An 18967-nucleotide genomic window follows, 5' to 3' on the forward strand; every position below is an offset into this window, starting at 1 on the left:
ATGGGCAAACACACACAACATATCTACCACATGGGCTGTGAGAGAAAAGAGTGGGAGGGCAACTATGGGATGGCAAACACCACTGCTGAAAAAAAAAATCAGATATCATGACACGTATTCAATGTTTTTCTGTTGTTCTGTTCCCTTTTTTGCAGATGTAGGAAGGTGGCAGAATGGTTAAGATGCTTATCTGCCAGTACAGTGTCCATGAGGGTCTGGGTTTGAATCCCAGTCTTGCCCTTTCTCCCAAGTTTGACTGGAAAATCAAACTGAGCGTCTGGTCGTTTGGATGGGATTTCTTCTTCTTCTTCTTCTGCGTTCACTCGTATGCACACAAGTGGGCTTTTACGTGTATCACCGTTTTTACCCCGCCATGTAGGCAGCCATACTCCGTTTTTGGGGGTGTGCATGCTGGGTGTGTTCTTGTTTCCATAACCCACCGAACGCTGACATGGATTACAGGATCTTTAACATGCGTATTTGATCTTCTGCTTGCATATACACACGAAGGGGGTTCAGGCACTAGCAGGTCTGCACATATGTTGACCTGGGAGATCGTGAAAATCTCCACCCTTTACCCACCAGGCGCCGTCACCGTGATTCGAACCTGGGACCCTCAGATTGACAGTCCAACGCTTTAACCACTCGGCTATTTTGCCCGTTGTTTGGATGGGATGATAAACTGAGATTTTGTGTGCAGCTCGCACTTGGCGCACCGAAAAAGGAAATCAACTCTCACAGGAACACAAACATATATGCACACAGTCAAGGCCTGACTGAGTGCGTTATGTTATGCTGCTGGTCAGACATCTGCCTAGCAAATATGGTGCAGTGTACATGGATTTATCCAAACATGGTGGCGCCACCTTGAGAAAACTGAAACTGCAGAAGTAAAAATCTTCTCCAATGTTGTAGGTGTAGTGAAAGATATATGAAAATTCCAAGACTTTCTTCCAGACCTTGCAGGATAAAACATTTATTGCCATGACTTTTCCAGCCATGGAAATGGTCTTCCTATTTTCCCCAGACTGTCCATACTTCCAGGACTCTGTCGTTTATATTAAACATCTTATCATTGTTCATTTTTGCACTAACATCGATTGCAACACATCTTCAACAGGACAGTCAGCTCTTTGCATGATCAATGCACGCCTCAGGTCCTTGCTTGACAACTCTCAAACTTTGTTACAATGACTTAAGTCAGTGTTTTATCTATTAGCATGCAGATCAGCAGGCAAATATCAGCTGTTTCTCCTGTGACAAAGTTATGCCCTTTGATGGAAACTGACGAGCCCACTGATCTGAGTTGTTTGCCACAGAAAAAAAAAAAGAAGTAAAATGTCTCAGCATATTAATGTAGCATTCTTTTTTTGTTTTCCAGAGCGGGGAGCAGAGGGGAGACCTGTACAACAACTCATAAATCCAACTGTCAAAAGATGTTATCCTTCACGTCTAACTACACAGCCCTCTTTGAAATGAAAAGCAGCAGCAAACTTGTTCACCATCATTTTTGTTAAGAAAAAACACCAAGGACTGTCCTTACCAAACAAAGGCAAGCTGAAAAAAAAGAAAAAAAAAAGAAGAAAAAAGTCTGATAACACTGCAGACAAATCCAGAAATCGATGTTCAATTTTCACTACTTTTTAATTATTATTATTATTTTTTTCATTTTCAGCATTAAGCTTTTTGTTGAATGGCACCGGTCAAGGGTTATATTTCATAAAATCCTAACATTTCTTCAGACCCTGAAAGACAAAAACACATTTTTTCCCCAAGACTTTTCCAGCTATAGAAATGGTAAAAGACTTTCCCACACTTCAGTGACTGCATGAAGCTTGTAACGTAACTGCGCGTATTTCAAACCCTCCGTCCCTACAAGCTGTGCCCACACTGCAATACTGACTTTTCTTTGTGCAGCTGGTTGTAGCGAAGCAGTTCAATGCAGCGGCCCAGGGTGAGCAGGGAGGTGTTGATGTTGCCTGCCTCCTTAAGTCGCTCCCCGGTGGTGTGGGTCTTGGAGTGGCGCTCAGAGCCTGCCAGGTCGCACAGAGACAACCTGCAACACACGCACACACAACAGTTACAAAGCCATACTCTCATCACAGAATCAAGGACAGAGCATGAACACGGGACAGATGAGAAACCGACCTTTCATTATTAGGACAGATAAAGTTAAAAAGGTGGCATTAAGTTTTCCCCCCACTGCTGTCGTCAAGATACATCAGCAGTGGCATTGCAACAGATGTGATCAATGACATCACGTCTAAGTCTCACCTCCCCAGATTTCAGTAATAGCCTTGGGGACATTTTCAAAACAATGACATTTTTTTTTGTCTGCATAAACAAAATCAGTGCCAACAAGTACTTGTATGCAACGGTTTCACAACATTTGAAGCATACGAAATTTAATAAAGTCCAAGCATCTGTTAAATTCTTGATATCAGTTTCATCTAGGTTTAACGTTGACACCCATCTCAGGTGATATGACCGACAGGAATTATCATCCCAGTACACTGGGATGAATGGAACAATCACACACAAAATCTACAAAGGAAATAAAAGCAATCTGTTGTATGGGTCTGGCTAATGGAGGAGCATTCCCCAGTCTGCATAACAAACACATGTTTACAAGTACTGATGTTGCCAATCAGCTGCGCTTTTTCTTTTTGTGTACTCACATGCTGACACGAGCCATTTTGGGATTTCCTTTGTCTGGCACACGGATTATCTTGATGTTGAAAATACAGTGGCTGAAAAAATAAACACAAAATCCTATTACACATTATTCTATAGTCAGACAACAGAAGACCAATACTGCTGACACCATACAACACTTAGTATATATGAATGTATATATCAAACACTATAACAACTGATGATGTATGTACCACTCAAGTCACAAGTTTCTGGTTACTGTTAAAATGGAAACCCAAAACCACCTGCAGGGCTTTCTGATGTTTTAGTCGTGTACCTAGAAGTGACCATGTTATATTTCTAAAAGTAACACACACTTAGGGGGTGAATATGGAGGGACTGGGTGGGGAGACACCTGCAACTATAGAGCTCTATTTTATTTTCCCTGCTCTTGCCATTTCATACTTCAGACATGAAAGAATAGACAAGCGGTCATTTGTCAGCATCTTAGTATGGAATGTCTTAAAAATATCCCCCCCCCCCCAATAATAATACTTGATTACCTTTTGTAGCACAATTAAGAGCCTTTTCTATATTCAGTAAAGAATCCACTTGTAGACAGGACCCACAGAATACACACTGATACTGAAGCTGCAGACTTCAAGATTACAAATCTTATTTCAAAGAAAAACACATAAATAGCTGTATCAGTAAACTAAATTTTCCATGCATGATGGTTGAAGCTGTACTCCTTTACCTGCGAGACGAGCAGTGGTTGAGTTTTGTGCAGGCAGTCTTCAGATTGCGCTGTCCAATTGTCAGCAGTTTGTACGCCTCGTCTGCAGAGGTCACGTTGATCTCCTTGAGACCTGCACGCCATGAAACAACAGGATGAAGCAACATGACACTGCCCACCATGCCTGACATTCTGATTCATCAATGTGTGACACTGATAATTCCATGAATTTGTCCCACCACAGGATTAAAACAACAAACCTGAACATAAACATGATTATGCATAGCACACACAACTATGTATCACAACAGGCATACGAAAAAAAAAAAAAAAAAAAAAAAAAAAAAAAAAAAAGCCAGTGGACAAGTCACAAGTCTTGGGCACAAAAAATGTCGAAAATGAACTTGTCATAACAATTTTGACGTTGACATAACATCAGAACAAACTGTGATCAAGTGTAACAAAATACAGCGAAATTGTAACAGTTGGCATCCCTGATCCCTCACAGCCCCCAACACCTCCTCCCAACCCTCACCTTTGATGTAGGGACTCCCCCGCCGGTCCTCGCTTAGCTTGAGGATCTGTCGCCGGGCGTCCTTCTTCTTGGGCAGGGGCTCCAGCAGGTCGAAGATCTGCTCGTTGTAGATCTCGGCAAAGCTGATCCAGACAGAGAAGCGGATCTGACCCTGCAGAGACACATCCACAGCAGCCTCCTCACGGTCACGGTCCTCCACCTCTGCCATCAGGGCATCCTGGCCGTCCTCCAAGCCTGACCCAACACACACAGCATTGTTGAAGGAAGAAAGTGTGGGATTTTTTGTTTTTCTAAAACCATTTCTAAAATTTTATTAAAAAATATGCTTTCACTAGTTCTAGTTCATTCATATTTGAGGTGGAAGGTGGCAGAATGGTTAAGACGCTCAGTTGCCAATACAGATAGTCCATGAGGGTGTGGGCTCTTCTTCTGCGTTCACTCGTATGCACGTGAGTGGGCTTTTACGTGTAACACTGTTTTTACCCCGCCATGTAGGCAGCCATACTCCGTTTTCGGGGGTGTGCATGCTGGGTATGTTCTTGTTTCCATAACCCACCGAACGCTGACATGGATTACAGGATCTATAACGTGCGTATTTGATCTTCTGCTTGCATATACACACGAAGGGGGTTCAGGCACTAGCAGGTCTGCACATATGTTGACCTGGGAGATCGTAAAAATCTCCACCCTTTACCCATCAGGCGCCGTCACTGTGATTCTAACCCGGGACCCTCAGATTGACAGTCCAACACTTTAACCACTTGGCTATTGCGCCCGTCACGGGTGTGGGTTCGAATCCCGTTCTCGCCCTTTCTCCTGAGTTTAAATGGAAGATCAAACTGAGTGTCTAGTCTTTCGGATGAGATGAAAAACCGAGGTCCCATGTGCAGCATGCACTTGGCGCACTGAAAAAGAACCCATGACAACGAGAGTGTTGTCCTCTGGCAAAATCATGTAAAAAGAAATCCACTCTGATAGGTACACAAATGAATAAGCATGCACTCAAGTCCTGACAAGCACGTTGAGTTATGCTGCTGTCAGGCATCTGCCTAGCAGATGTGGTGTTGCGTATATGGATTTGTCCGAACTCAGTGATGCCTCCTTGAGAAACAGACTCATATTTAACCTCAAAACTGCCCCAGAATGGAAATTCCTGTGTTGCAAAAAAAAAAAAGTGCCCCATGATGGAAATCTCTGTCCGCATCATTGCAGGAATGTTCCTGTGGTAAAGTCATTGAATTTATGTGAAAATGTCATAATTCGATAGTGTTTTAATGATCCTTTTTTTATTCAGAAAAGTATAGGTTATATGTACCTTCTTTCAGTAGTTTGTATGCTAGATTTTTTTTCTGAAGTCATTACCCTTAGTGAGCAAAATCCCCTTGGCAAATAATTGTAACTGAGCCTAAAGTAGGTATGGCACTGAGAGGGTTAACAATGTGAATAAAATGACTGATCTTCATTACTCTGAAGTTTGCAGCATGGGTACAAGGCTTGTTAAATTATCCTGCTTGTCTTTTAACTGAAACCAGATAAAACAAGGAAGAAAATCAAATTTCAGATGAACTTTGCTATTTTAACTTTAGTTTTTAATTCCAACACCAAGTTCCACAGTTGCAGAACCATTCAGCTGCAGTACCTTTTCTTTCGGTGGTAGAGGAATCTGACTGCTGTGTGGCGTTCATCACAGACTGGTCAGAAGCGTCGTCTCCAAGCAGAGTCATCACATCTAGATCCTGAAAGGCACAGGAATACTGATTCAGCGATTCTTTCTTTCTTCTTCTTTTTCTTTCCTAAATACCTTCACCCCTTTCATTCACACTTAGAAAAAAAAAAAAAAAAAAAAAAAAAAAAAAAAAAAAAAAGCTTGGAGGCAACCAGCAGCTCAATAAACATAAAGGTCAGAATAATGTGCACAAAATCAAAATGTCAGATGGTGCTTGACAAACCAGAATTATTCAGAGTAATATGCATATACAACTACTAGTATACTCAAATAGCTCTTCAAATCTCTAAATGTGCATTTAACACCTTTAAAACACAAGTCAGACAAAGCACACAAGAACACACACACACGCACAACCATGTCAAATGTGTGGAAAGAACAGGTTAAATCTTTTTAAAGCTAAATTCAGTGTTGACAAATTATTTCCAGAGAAAATTGGAACAGTACACACATCACATGGACAATACACACATAGTGAGTACAGATACTCTATTTACAGAAGCTCAGAAATCTTAGCAATCTGCAATACAGAAAGAACCAACCAAAACTAACCTCGCTGGAGTTCAGTTTCAAGGTGCGTTCCTTCATCTTGCGCTCTTTTTCCTCGTCATCCGGGGAGAGTTTGACCACATCACAGAACATGTTTGGCTTGAGGTCCATGCCTGGCCACTGCTTGCCACTGATACTGTTGAACAGCACATCAAGGCCACGGGGCAGGATGCCAGCATCACGGGCATTACCTGTGTTAGCATGTAATAACACTTCTTTATTGACTGGCATTACCTGTGTCAGAAAGTCATGATGCATACAGTTAATAAAACTTAACTGACTGGTGTTACTTGTGTCAGCACGTCATGATGCACAGTCAATAAAACTTAACTGACTGGTGTTACCTGTGTCAGCACGTCATAATGCACACAGTTAATAAAACTTAACTGACTGGTGTTACCTGTGTCAGTACGTCATGATGCACACAGTTAATAAAACTTAACTGACTGGTGTTACCTGTGTCAACACATCATGATGCACACAGTTAACAACACTTCACTGACTGGCGTTACCTGTGTCAACATGTCATGATGCACACATTTAATAAAACTTAACTGACTGGTGTTACCTGTGTCAACATGTCATGATACACACAGTTAACAACGCTAGCTGACCGGTGTTACCTGTGTCAACATGTCATGATGCACACAGCTGAACGCTCCCCTGACTGGCATTACTTGTGTCAGCATGTCATGATGCACTGGCACACAGTTAAATACTTCACTGACCAAAGTTACCTGTGTCAGCACACCATGATGCACACAGTTAAACATTTCCACGATGGGCGAAACAGTTGAGTGGTTACAGTGTAGTACTTAAATCTTAAAGCCACAAGTATGAATCGCAGTGACGATGCCTGGGGAATTAAGGGTTGAGAATTTTTCCAATCTCTCAGGTCAACAGATGTGGCAGAGCTGATCCTGCCTGAACCTCTTTGTGCGTGTGAGCAGAAGATTTAAGACCTTGTAATCCACGGCAGCTTTTGGTGAGTCATGGAAACAAGAACATAAGGTGTACATCCTGCATGCACACCCGGGAAAACACTGTATGCTCGCTTGGAAGTTGCATGGAGGAGTAAGAACAGTCATGCACGTAAAAGATCACTCATTCATGAGTGAACATGGAAGTCGTTGCCTGTGACCGCAGAAGAGGACACTCCACCCTAGACAAAGAGTACACTCATTTCTTTTGTTTACCAGCATAATATATATGTTCATTCCTAATTCAGCAAACACCTCCACACACTATGCTGATTTTTAACTCCGTCAATTCCAGCAGACATCTGACAGACACTGATTTCTAAAAATAATTTGTGATAGCCTAGTGCCTGGTTTCATTTCTCTGCCAATAGCAATGCTGAGAAAAAGGTCACAAACATGTACGCATTATGATACACACACACACACAGATAACCAAAAACGGGCTAGTACATGTATAGAAAGACTCAGTGTGCATAAGCGAGTAAAATATAAAACAGAATAAAATGAAATAAAACAAACAACTTAACCAGTACTGAATAATGACAATTCAAACAACCCTCACCCTGGATGGTGTAGGTTTTGCCCGAGTTGGTGACCCCATAGGTGAAGACCAGGCAGTTCTGGCCCTCGATGAAGTCCTGCACCAGCTTCAGCATGGTGCTGTCAAAGAACTCCTTCTGGCTGGTGGTCTCCGGGAATACCCTGGAGAAGGTGAAGTTGTGCTTGGCCTTGTTCAGCCCGTATAGCTGGGCCTTGAATGTGTGCGAGTCTTTGGGGGCGTTGGCCGACACCATGTAATTGTTCTGCACCTCCACACATCCCTGTTTGAAAAACAAAGAAGAAAAGTAAGTCCAGTGTGAAAATAAATCACTCTGCATTAAAAAACAACAAAACAACAACAAAAACCCAAAGCATTTCAAACAAAGCAGTTTTTATTTAACTCATTAAGCCCTGTGCACAAGCACTGCTCTGACGTCAAAATTTGTCTCAACAAAAAAATGGTTTCTACTTTCCTACATGTGCATAAACCTCAAGGACAGGCTAACATCTACAGTATTTTTGGATGCGTCTGCAAGTAATCTGGAGGAATAACAGTATATTTTCATAAAAATTTCAGTGTTTTTTTCCCGCATCAATATGGTATGTAAACTCTCCAAGGTTGAATGGGTTAAAAATGTCCATGCATCACTGGGGGGTGGGGGGAAGAACCCATTGTGAAGGAAAACCACTCTGCACAAAAATATAAATCACTCTGGTTTCTGAAAACATTTCATTTACAATTACAGATAATGAGACATTATGCCATCTGCAAATCATTTGCTCATTAAATTAGTTCAATCTATACAATACTCCAGCACTAAATGATGATATAGATGTAACTGCCACAAAAATATATTGAAAAACATAATTATAATAAAACTGAGAAAGTGAAAGAATGGGTGGTGGAACTGGAAGGAGAAAAAGCAGAATGTATATATATCAATACATGAAACCAAAGATAAAAAAAATACACAAAAAAAACAACTTTTAATCTCAAAGCACATTTCTAAAAAAAAAAAAAAAAAAAAAAAAAGAGGTGAATAAACAGAACACATTTGATCAAGGAAAACAATGCTACATTAAAACAAATTACACACAGTATACTTACCACCAGCATTGGCTGCTTTTCAAATGCCCTACCTTCTGTTTCTGTGTCATGTCAAACTCAAAGACATTTTCCACTCCAGAATTAAATCCACTGCAGTTTGCACACAACCATGCCCTCTTCTATTGCAATCCCAGTACCAGCAGTCCAGGTACATATGTTGTCTGACACCTTAAATCATGGAGAATTGCTTCATAATTATTTCTCAATATTAGATAAATGCTTATGCCATTCAGATTTACTTTTTGCAATATGTGTGCATTTGCTTGTCTGCAAAACTTAATCGCCACCATCTATTATCATTAAGCCCTTACACATTACTGATCAGTGATGGCAATACCCCATCATAAACTGGTGCAACTGCCTTACATTTTACGCTTGTTACAGAATGAAAAATTATCTAGAATGGGCTGACATAATGAACACATAAATACTCACCTGATTTTCCTCACTATCAAGCTCCCGGGTGGAAAAAGGCCTGACTCGGAGAAAAACACTCATGCGTTCATCTGTGATTTCAATGGGCATGGCTTTATCAAACACGTCGAGAAGGTTTCTCCTCATGGGCTCCTTGTAGATCCGAGTTTTTTCCTCATCGTCTTCCTCTGTGTCCATCTCATTGTCATTACCCATGTTCATTATTTCTGAGAAGTATCTCCTACTTTCTGCCATTGTGTCATCAGATTCTCCAGAACTGAAACCAAGTTTGAAACATATGTACAATGTGATAATTGCTGAACAACTGTAATCTAGTGTAAGTACACTAGCCGACTATATTTTTTTGGTAATAGTTTACTGTTTTACTTTTTAGTCAAATCAGACTCTGAGACAACACACATTTTAAATACCACCCCTGGAGAGTTCTGTGGCCATCTTGGATCTTGCACATGCGCATCAAACTTTAAACCCAAATGCGAACAAAGCCAAAGGCGATCGACAGAGACAAAGAAGCAAACGTGTGACTTCCGACACCTTGTCTCTTTTGTACATGCGTTTGTGGATCCCAGAGGCATTGAAATCGTTCTTACATGCAAGGAAAAAGACAGTGGACGGTTCATATGATGAACTAGTTGCCAGGTAAGACAGTTTTTGAGTATTTTGTGGTCAGTGATGAAAATGAAGAATGGTTTCTGGTTTGCTTTGATCATACCACTTTCATTGTCACATCAATCAACAGGATACAACTTGTCACAAAATTGCTTGAGCTTTTAGTGCTGAGGTATCAAAATCACTAACGTTTCATTCATAGCGTGAACATTATTCATTATTTATTAGATTTTTGAACCAGCAGCTGCAAGTCTGGTGAAACATGTAACACAAGGCTATCCCCCCAACCACCCCAAGACAGCACCTGGTGAAACTTACAGATTGTGGTTATACAATTTGTGAATTCATTATGAGTGTTTCACCCCTAAATGTCAACTCGTTTCTTGTTGTTGCCATTTTACAAACTTGATTATCTTGTGCATTGCACAAGCACTCGGCAGCTTTGTGTAGAATATCATGGATTTCACAGTTTGCTGTCCTCCATTTCTTCAGTCGATAGCCTCCATTGCTACAAGCAAACGCTGTACAATGGAATGTCACTGTATGCACAATAAGAAAACTAAAATACGATGCAGAAAGACACACACACAAAAAACAAGCCTGTTTTCATGTTCTGTCTTTCTCGATCACCTTCGTTGCTAGCAAATTTGGAGAGCCAATCAACTTTGTGAGTACGCATCATGTGACACGCTTCCATAAGTCATGTAAGCATGGAACTCTCCAGTGGTCTATCACAATGATACATGTGTGCAATCACACATGTACAGATACAAGGTATAATGATGTATGCATCCAATGATCCATGCCTGATGTTCTGTGAGTAAATTATATTCAACTAATACTGTATACATGTACTAGTCTACCAGTACTTAGAGCATGAAATCATCTCTGGTTGCTACTTTATTACTTAGTGATAGAAATCAGTACAACTGAAAATATAAGTAATAACAGACTAGCAGACAGACTGGCATAGCTGGAAATGCGTACACACCATTGGACTACACCCCATCTCCCCTATCAACAAACAGCTTATCCCTCGGCAGCCCATTTAAATTGCGCCCAACAGCAACATCCCATAGAACGACAATTTTCATCAACATAATGATGTTGGTCATCAAAATGAAAGAGAAGAGGAGGAGGAAGAAGAAGAAAAAGAAGAAGAAGAAGAAGAGTTCACACAAACACACACTGACACACATCCCTTCTAAAGTTCTTGGCCCCATCTATTCAAGCCCATGCACTGGTACACTGGTGGTGCTAATCATGTTTCATCCAACACAGCCATGCCCTTCAGAACAGCTTTTTCAGCAATACCACTTCTGGATCAGAGAAGAAACTGACTATATACCTTTTAAAATTTTCAATGTAAGGCAATAATAAACATATTACTATCTAAAAATATATTTAGTTTTGTTGTTTCGTTTTTACCATTACAATACTATCTGGTGGCAGTTCTTGTTAACAAAATTTAAATGTGAATTATAATTAGGTTCACTGAGCAGGGCAGTTCCAAGGTATTTGTATTCAAAATTCAATAATTCATTCACAGTAATCACGTGCTAGGCTTTTTCATCATAGAAAGATCTTGGATCACACCAACTGCCACGGTTTTCTAGATTAAACGATCATTTCTGTTGTTCTTGTGTTCGGGTCAGTGTGATTTTATTCATACCAAGCTGATGATACTTAAATATGAATTTGTAGGATAAATCTTGAAATACTGTCCGACTCACGGTCTTCCGTGCAACACTCATTGGGCAACTCAGTAAGATTTCGATTGACTTAAAAATACCCACTGCTGTTAAATGAAATAATTATGATTATGAATAAAGAAATCAGGGTCGAGATGATCTCTTGTGGTGATTCGATGACATAAATCTGATCAGTGTGGTAATTTCGAATATTTACAATCAAACTACGATTTAATTACGTAAAGTCTTGTGAGTGTAAGAGAAGCATATCGAACAAAACATCAGCTACTCACCTCTCTTATTGCAGTTTCACAAATGGCGCTGGGTCCTTGTCCCTTTCAAAACAGCCAATGAAACAAACGTCCAAGGGAAAGCATGCAGTCCGACTTCCGCTTTATCACGAGAGTGAAAGTAGACAGCAGAACGAGCGAATGCTGCCACAGTGTCACAACAGAGCATTCATTGGAGCATTCATTGCACAACTCAGCTGCTTTTAATGACACACCATACTACCAAGAAATCACGATAGGCAATTAGGAGGTAATAAAGATCGACCAGTCAATACAGCGACGGTGCCACCTGACTCCTGTTCGTTTTTTAATTATAGTGACGTGTCATGTGTGTGTGTGTGTGTGTGTGTGTGTGTGTGTGTGTGTGTGTGTGTGTGTGTGTGTGTGTGTATTCCGTGTGCGTGCGTGTGTGTATGTGTGTCACCGTGTGTGTGTGTGTGTGTGTGTGTGTGTGTGTGTGTGTGTGTGTGTGTGTGTTTTGTAATATGCTCAAAGGAGGAAAAAAGTCATTTTAGCTGTAAGTTAAATGATTAGATTTGCAAATGTTGCCTAGTTATACTTTTGGAGTTAAAAGACATTTGTGTTTTCTCAACTTTTATATGACATTGTTGTGTATTTGGAAATGTTTGTTCTGGGCACGAAAAGATTATTTTGCAGTAATCCTCCATACTCCAATAGGAGTGAAAGGATAATTAAAACTTGAAACTTGAAACTTATGTGTGTGTGTGTGTGTGTGTGTGTGTGTGTGTGTGTGTGTGTGTGTGTGTGTGTGTGTGTGTGTGTGTGTGTGTGTGTGTGTGTGTGTGTGTGTGTGTGTGTGATATTTCAGTGGGGTTGGAGATGGTGGTTAAAGGGGATACCAAGATCCCCCTGCCCCCCCGCCCAAAAAGGGTGTGGGGGTTGGGGGTAGGGTGGGGGAATAAACTCAGCAGAGCAATGGAATCAATAATTCGTAAATATCTGTGTAATGGCAATTAACATCATAAACACCAATATGAAAAGAAAAGAACCGGAAATCAATGAAATTCAATATTGGAAGATCGCATCACAGAAACACTCCGGCCTATTGGACTATGTAACAGGGAAGTGTAATTACCCTGAATTGCCTCTTTTCCTCCATAGGGTTGCTTCCGTGGTCTGGGGCGTGCCATGCAATCATGTACAGCTCGTCTCGGTATGTATATTATCACTAGTAGTAGGCCTCCTTCGGTCATGGCTGACCATGGATAGAATATATCCGACCTAATGTCTAATTGGGCTGTCTGCTTCGACCAAGCAGCGTCGCCTGTGACTGTAGAGACCGATTGGAAACAGTCTCTGTGGCAGCGGTCACATGTGTAAGCTGATGCTGGTCTGTTGGCTGCCGTCCCTTTTCTGCGAGCTCGCTTTTCTGCTGCAGCAGCTGACAGTTTGTCCTCACCAATCTGTAGCTGATTCTTGAGAGTGCTTCTCCATCTGTTGCGGTCATCTGCAAGGTCCTCCCAGGACTCAGTTTTGATCTCAAGCGCGTTCATGTCACGTTTGCAAACGTCTTTGTATCTCAGCTGTGGGCGGCCGATGCTTCTTTGCCCCGTGGCGAGCTCTCCATAAAGGGTGTCTTTAGGGATGCGACCATCTTCCATGCGGTGAACGTGGCCCAGCCAGCGCAGCCGACGCTGTCTCAGTATGGTATACATGGTCGGGGGGTCAGCGGGAGTCAGGACTTCAGTGTTTGTCACCTTGTCTTGCCAGGAGATGCCGAGTATGCGCCGTAGACTTCTCAGGTGGAAGGTATTGAGCCTTTTCTCCTGACGAACATGTGTGGTCCACGCCTCACTGCCATACAGCAAGGTGCTGAGGACGCAGGCGTTGTATACAGCCATCTTAGTCTTCGTGGTCAGCTTGGGATTTGTCCACACTCTTCGTGAGACTATCACTATAGTCAAAACAAAAGCTGGCGAACTCTCCGCAGAGCGATACAGCTATCATTTGATTACTAATACCGTAGTATACATTGTTCCCGGTTAACATTCTCTAATCGTGGAGAAGTTCAGTTGCTGTGGGTGTAGCATCTCTTAACAATTTCCTCATTTTATTCTAGCCTGGCGTTTAAAGCCTTTTTTCCCCAAGGACAAATTTCCAAGTTGTATGCCTTATTTTATTTCATTTATTTATTTAATTTTCTTTTACTTTTTATTGTTTTTTTTTTTACCGGAATCGAAGAAACAACAAGGTTTGGATATATTCATTGTACTGATTATATTTGCAATACCAAGTGAGCCCTTCTGACTTCTGGTGCTATCTCGATCTCTTTTCTTTTCTCTTCTTCTTTTGTTAGCTGAGGTTAGCTGAGACAGATTGGAAGAAGAGGCCATGCCTAAAATCTTAATCCTCGAGTAAAATCGTCATGAGTTCTCTCTGTCTCTGTATGTCTGTCTTCAGTTGTCTCTCTCTCTTTCTTTCCCGATGTGTGTGTGTGTGTGTGTGTGTGTGTGTGTGTGTGTGTGTGTGTGTGTGTGTGTGTGTGTGTGTGTGTGTGTGTGTGCGTGCGCGCGCGTGCGCGTGTGTGTGTGTTACAAGGTGTCAGTGCTCAAGCAGACTTCAATACAACAACACAAAACAGGTTTCAGCACACAGTTTCACCATTCATGTTGTGTTTTACTCGGATTGATGCATAAAAACGAAAACACATAAGAACCATACCCTTCTATAGCAGTGCAATGCCATCAGTGTAGTTGTATCCAAGCAAAGACAGTAAATCAATGAATGAAATGAACAAAAAAACAACAACAAAAAACAAAACAAAACAAAACAAACAAAAAAAACCCAAACAACCCCCCCAAAAAAACAACAACAAACAAACCCCAAAACCCCAACAACAATAAAAACAACAAACCAAAACAAACAAAAAACAAAAAACAAACAAACAAAAAACAAAAAAAAAAAAAAAAAAAAAAAAAAAAAAGAAGAAAAAAAATAGATAAGTAAATCAATCAGATATATAAACAAAAATAGATTAACAAATATCTTATCAACAGACAAACAGACAGACAGATAGGTAGACTCAGCTACTGAGAAAGATAGATGAACAGACTCAGAGACAGACAGGTAGATAGACAGAAAGATAGATGAATACACTCATAGACATACAGGCAGATAGACGAGATAGATGAATATCAGCTCAGCTCAGCTGCCCCATGGCGGTTGCCGTTGGGGCGCTACAGATGACCTGTCAACCAGTCCTCTCCATCCATCCCTGTCTTTCGCACATTTGACCGCCTCGCTCAGCTTCAATCTTGTCCATTCTGTGATGTTGTCTTCCCATCTCTTCTTTTGTCTTCCTCTCTTCCTTCCTCCTCTAAACTGTTCCCTGGAGCACTGTCTTGGCAAGCCCCTCTCCTCTTGTTACGTGGTCGAACCATTTTAATTTGCGCCTCGATGGTGGTGAGAAGATCTTCATAGGGACCAATGGCTTGCCTTATTCTGTTTTTGACTTCCTCATTGGTTATGTTGTCTTTGTAAGAGATGCCAAGCAGTCTTCTGAAGCATCTCATTTCTGAGGCCTGAATCCTCTTCTCTAATTCTGCTGTAAGGGTCCATGTTTCACAAGCATACAGGAGAACTGAGTAGATAAGGGAACGCATGAGTCTTATCTTTGAGCTGAGCTTGACTGCCTTGTCCTTCCAAATGGTGTTCAACTTGGCTAGTGTTGCAGCTGTCATTGCAATTCTGGCTAATACTTCAGGCTTGGACCCCTCATCTGAAACTATTGCTCCAAGGTATTTGAAATTCTTCACGGTTTCAAGCTTTTCTCCGTTGGCAGTGATGTCAGTTTGGATGCCATTGTCATTGTTTGTCATCAGTTTTGTTTTGTTTGCACTGATTTCCATGCCGTAAGCTGTGGCGGATCTGTCTAGTTGCCTGACCAGGTTCTCCAGTTCTTGTTCTGAGCCTGCGAGTCCGTCTATATCATCAGCAAAACGCAGGTTTGTGATTGTTCTGCCACCAATGCTGACTGTTCCTTGGTGGTCTTCAAGTGCATCTGTCATAATTCTTTCAAGGAAAACATTGAAGAGTGTCGGCGAGAGCAAACATCCTTGTCTCACTCCAACTGTGGTTCGGAACCAGTCTCCAATGTCCCCGTTGAGGTAAACTGCACTGCTGGCATTCTCGTAGAGGTTCTGTATGGCGCGGATGAGGTTTGCGTTGATGTTGTAGTAGTTCATGGTTGCCCAGAGTGCCGCATGCCACACTCTGTCGAATGCCTTCTTGAAGTCTGTGAATACGTGGTAGAGTTCTTGTTGGTGTTGAAGGTATCTCTCGCTCAGAATCCTCAGATTGAAAATCTGCTCAGTTGTGCTGCGTCCTGCCCTGAATCCTGCCTGCTCTTCAGCTATAATTGCTTCAGCCTGGGGTCTTAACCTGTTCAATATGATCCTGAGCATCACTTTGCTAGGATGGCATATCAGGCTGATGGTGCGGTAGTTATTGCACTGTTGTAGATTGCCTTTCTTGGGTATGGTGATCACTAAAGACTGGGTCCATTGTGTTGGCCACTCTCCTGTCTCCCAGATCTTCTGGCTGATTGCATGTAGCGCATCGATCATAGCCTCACCCCCTGCTTGTACCAGTTCTCCTGGGATGTTATCAATGCCTGCTGATTTTCCTTTCTTCAGGGACTTCACTGCTTCCTCCACTTCTTCTCTGAGGATGGGGAAGCTGTCTGTGTCTGTTGCCGGAGGGGTGTTGAGCTTCTCTGTGTCTCCTGTTGCACGGTGAGTATAGATCTGCGGTGTACTCTGTCCACCTGTTCAAGATGTCTGTGGACTCGGTCAGACACTTCCCGTTTTTGTCGAGAATGGTGCTGGGCCGTCCTTGCTTGCTGCTGGTGAGGTCCTTCACTATTTGGTAGGCCTTCTTGGCGTTGTTTTCTTTGAGGTTCCGTTCAATGTCGTTGCACTGATCAGTAATCCAGTCTTCCTTTGCCTTGAGCATGCTCCTCTTGACCTGCTTGTCTGCTTGCCTGTACATATACAGATGAACAAACACAAATGAATAAAGATGTTAATATATAAATAAAATAAGTAAATAACTTGAATAACTGAATGAATGAATGAATGAATGGATGGATAAATAAATAAATAAATACATAAATAAGTAAGTAAGTAAATGATAATAATAATAATAAAAACAACACAAAACAAAACAAAAACAAACAAAACAAAAATAATTAAAAAAAAGCACGACCACCTCAACCATCTATCAGTCAGTCAACCGATCACCGAATCAGTCAACCAGTCAGTCAGTCAGTCAGTCAATCGATCACCGAGTCAGTCAGTCAGCCAGTCAGTCAGTTCGTGGCTGTCCCAGTCCTGGGCACAATGCCGTCTCACCTCCACCACCTCACCCTCTCTCCCCTCCTACATGTTTTGATAAATCTGCAATCCCCTAGTGACTTGTGACTTGTGACCTGTCACTAGGGGATTGCAGATTTATCAAAACATGTAGGAGGGGAGAGAGGGTGAGGTGGTGGAGGTGAGACTAGTGGTCTCCATCCTCTTATATGGATGTGAGACATGGACTCTGATGGCAGAAACAGAAAGAAGAATCCAAGCATTCGAAACCAAGTGCTTGAGGAGACTACTACACATCTCCTACAAGGAGCACAAGACCAATGACTATGTGCGGAACCTGGTCAGCAACCTTGTTGGGCCCCAAGAACCACTGCTGGCGACTGTCAAACGACGGAAGATGGCATGGTTTGGTCACGTCATACGACATAACACCCTCTCCAAAACCATCCTGCAAGGGACTGTAGAGGGAGGGCGCAGACGGGGGCGGCCGAGAAAGAGCTGGTCCGGCAACGTCAAGGAATGGACCAAAATGACGATGCCAGATCTCCTCACGACAGCTGCCAACAGAACGGCGTGGCGAGCTATGACATCTTCCTCATGTCCCCCCAACGACCCCAGCGGTCAAGGGAATGAGTGAGTGAGTGAGTGAGTGCAACCCCCTGCCGCTGGCCCCACGTCCATTACTATTTCAACCACTTCACCCTCAACATCTCCTCCAAACCGGGCCGCCTCCCAGGACCTCTTGCGCCATCGGGGATCCTCTCTCCCTGCCTCTTGTTCACCTTGACCTCGGACATGACCCTGACCCTGATCACGGTTTTTACTCGACCTCTGACCGCCGCCGGAGAGAGACTTCGCGGGGGAAGTGTCTGCCAGGAAGGTTTGTGGTGGAAGATCGGGAAGTGTCCACTTCATTGTTGGTGGGAGAGGTGGCAGTGGAGCTAGTTAGCTGTCTCTGCCGAACATCAGTGACTTTGATCCGACGGGGAGAGTTTGCAGCCTGAAGGAGATTGGGCCGGAGGGAGATTGGACCGCCTGTCCAAGTTCGGGTTGTTGGGGGAGCTTGGCGGCCGGCTACCAACTACCTTCCCGTCGCCCAAACCCACCGCCACACCTACTGAGGTCGAAGAATTCGAGGCTGGAGACTGGGAATCACTGACACTGCCATGGTCACCACCACCACCACCACCACGAGACTCAGAGAAACCGTCCGCTGCAGGAACACTAACTCCTCCTAGGATCCCGGGAAAGTGAACGGCGGGTTGCTTCCCTTGGAACGCGGCGGCGGTTGAGACGTTGGGGGAATGATGTTGTGTTGCTGCCTGGAGCCTGGGTTCAGCTCTGGGTTCTGAAGTTAACAGAGTTAATGAATAGATAGATGAAAATGTGTGTGTGTGTGTGTGTGTGTGTGTGTGTGTGTGTGTGTGTGTGTGTGTGTGTGTGTGTGTTACAGAGACAGAGACAGAGATAGAGATAGAGACAGACACAGAGATAGAGACAGTGATAGAGACAGAGAGAGAGACAGAGACAGATAGAAACAGAGTAAGAGACAGAGAGAGACAGAGAGAGAGACAGACACACAGACAGAGACAGAGACAGAGAGAGAGACAGACAGAGAGACAGAGACAGAGACAGAGAAACAGTAAGGAGGGAATGAGTGAATGAATAATTTTTATTTTTTGAGGGTAATAGATTAAGCATACATGCATTTTGTCATCCAGCCCTCGAAAACAAATAAATAAACAACAGCAAAACGAAAATAGAAAAAAACAAGAGGGAAAGATGAACGAGAAGAAGAAAA

The 18967-nt window shown here is 42.5% G+C and overlaps 1 protein-coding gene across 1 annotated transcript in view; it reads right to left on the reverse strand.

The window, feature by feature from the left end:
- The window catches only part of LOC143287590 (uncharacterized), a 61846-nt gene extending 49971 nt beyond the window's left edge, over positions 1 to 11875 (reverse strand). The window contains exons 1-9 of the mRNA XM_076595699.1: positions 11837 to 11875; positions 9244 to 9499; positions 7723 to 7981; positions 6184 to 6371; positions 5545 to 5641; positions 3906 to 4139; positions 3392 to 3503; positions 2679 to 2750; positions 1904 to 2056 (exon numbers count right to left, since the gene is read on the reverse strand). Of these exons, the coding sequence (XP_076451814.1) occupies positions 1904 to 2056; positions 2679 to 2750; positions 3392 to 3503; positions 3906 to 4139; positions 5545 to 5641; positions 6184 to 6371; positions 7723 to 7981; positions 9244 to 9477 (1349 nt within the window). The 5' untranslated portion in view covers positions 9478 to 9499; positions 11837 to 11875. The remainder of the gene's footprint in view (positions 1 to 1903; positions 2057 to 2678; positions 2751 to 3391; positions 3504 to 3905; positions 4140 to 5544; positions 5642 to 6183; positions 6372 to 7722; positions 7982 to 9243; positions 9500 to 11836) is intronic.
- Between the last annotated feature and the right edge of the window lie 7092 nt (positions 11876 to 18967).

This window comes from Babylonia areolata, chromosome 11, assembly GCF_041734735.1.
Source record: "Babylonia areolata isolate BAREFJ2019XMU chromosome 11, ASM4173473v1, whole genome shotgun sequence".
Classification (NCBI taxonomy): Eukaryota; Metazoa; Mollusca; class Gastropoda; order Neogastropoda; family Buccinidae; genus Babylonia; species Babylonia areolata.